We start from the raw sequence: 2,101 nt of genomic DNA on the forward strand, positions 1-2,101 counted from the left end.
TTATTTTTTCGGTTTTAAAAAAATTGCCACAGAGGAAATTATCAGCCGAGTCGTGGACTAGGTCGTTTTGTTTAAGAAGTTTCGTGGTACTGCCAAAATTAGGCAAAGCAGCTCAAAAATACACACGACGCTTCCAAGATAAAACAACTTGCTCTAGAATTACGATTGTCACTTGCACTTGTGAGAATCGGTCGAAGTGATACACCTTCAGAGATGGCTTAAAAAACCATTCATAGTATCTGAAAAACCATTCATAGTTTCTAAGATTGTGCATAATCAAAGGTGTCTACAACTTGAACCTTTGCGTAGCAAGTAGGATTCCGATTTAATAAGAGTGACACTATTGTCTTGAACTCTATCTCAGACATCAAACATGCACACAACCTTTTCATTAAGGTGTATTCTTAATAGCCCGTGCTTTTAATGGCCCTGCACGTGTATCCCGGTTTAGTGAAGGCTCTAGGAATTCTGCCTCGAAATTCCATAGGAACCGACCTTAGTTCCACAATCACATAGGTGAGTCTATCAAAAGTACTCCTGTAGCCTAAGTACTCCCTCATACAAAGTATAGATCTCATTAAGAGTTTCTATTATCTCATCCTCCTATTACTTCAGGATTCATGCTTCTCATATTTACTCTAGCATGGTCGCTACATATTACTCACAACTTGTTATTACCCATTGAACGTATTTCTTGGGATCTCCAGTCATTTAGGTCGGGTTACCATCATGAGAAAATCATTTCTATATAGGAATTAGTCCCATCTTTTTGGATGTATTATGGACTTTCTCTCTAGCTAATCCTTCCGTCAAAGGATCTGTTAAGTTTTCATCAATGCATACATGATCCACTCTTACAGCTCCTTTAGAGATACAGTCTCTAACGGTGCTGTGCATTCTTCTTATTTGAAGTCTTTTTACCATTATAATAACGGTTCTCAATTTTTGCAATAGCCGCGGTACTATCGCAGTGGATAACACAGCTGGCATTGGTTTTCCCATAACAGGATCTCATATAGCAAGCATCTTAACCAACTTGCTTCTTCACTAGCTATGGCTAGTTCTATCATCTCAGACTCCGTTGTAGATTGAGCCAGCATGGTTTGTTTCTTTGATTTCCACGATACTGCTCCCCCAGCTATACTAAATATATAGCCACTAGTAGCTTTGGAATCATCCGATAAGGTGTTCCAATCTGCATCGCTATGCCCTTCTAGTACATCAGGAAATTTCTTATAATGTAGGCCGAGATCCAAGGTCATTTTAAGGTACCTCATGACTCGCTCAATAGCTTTCCAGTGCTCATTGCTCGGCCTACTCGTAAACCTGCATAATAGTCAAACGACATATGCAATGTCAGGTCTAGTACAATCAATGGCATATCTAAGACTGCCAATGATGCTCGCATATTCGGATTGTCTGAAACTTTCTCCAGTGTTCTTAAGCAGTTTCACACTTGGATCATATGGAGTGCATGCTAGCTTACAGTCAAAGTATTTATATTTCTTTAAGATCTTCTCCACATAGTGAGATTGATCCAAAGAAATTCCTTGTTCGAATTGCGTGATCTTGATACCAAGAATCACACTCGCTTCTGCACAACAGTGATTTCATAGCATTAACAACCTGAATGTTTGATCTAAATATGAGTAGATCGTCTACATATAGACATATGATAGTGCAAATGTGATTCTCATATTTGTAATAAACGCATTTGTCACTTTCATTCACTTTGTACCCATTCAATATCATTAGATTATCAAACTTTTCATGCCATTTATTAGGAGCTTGTTTTAGTCCATATAGAGACTTATCAAACTTACAGACCTTGTTTTCTTGTCCATGGATCCCAAAACCTTCGGGTTATTCGATATAGATATCTTCTTCTAAGTCACCATTTAAAAAGGCTGTTTTAACATCCATTTGGTGTACTATTAAGTTATAAATAGCAGAAATTAAAATAAGTACCCTAATGGATGTAATTCTAGTGACTGGAGAGAAGGTATCGAAGAAATCTACATTTTCTCATTGTCTAAAACCCTTGGCTATAAGGCAAGCCTTGTATTTATCAATACTTCCATTAGGTTTTAGTTTCTTTTTC

General features: G+C 37.5%; 1 protein-coding gene across 1 annotated transcript; it reads right to left on the minus strand.

Moving 5' to 3' along the window:
• Positions 1 to 962: 962 nt before the first annotated feature.
• Positions 963 to 1,844, minus strand: LOC131633689 (secreted RxLR effector protein 161-like). Its single transcript, XM_058904379.1, has 2 exons — positions 1,828 to 1,844; positions 963 to 1,326 (listed from the first exon to the last, which is right to left on the minus strand). Exons 1-2 carry the CDS (start codon positions 1,842 to 1,844, stop codon positions 963 to 965), a joined length of 381 nt encoding a protein of 126 aa, XP_058760362.1.
• Positions 1,845 to 2,101: the final 257 nt, after the last annotated feature.

The sequence above is a fragment of the Vicia villosa genome, unplaced genomic scaffold, assembly GCF_029867415.1.
Source record: "Vicia villosa cultivar HV-30 ecotype Madison, WI unplaced genomic scaffold, Vvil1.0 ctg.001163F_1_1, whole genome shotgun sequence".
Classification (NCBI taxonomy): Eukaryota; Viridiplantae; Streptophyta; class Magnoliopsida; order Fabales; family Fabaceae; genus Vicia; species Vicia villosa.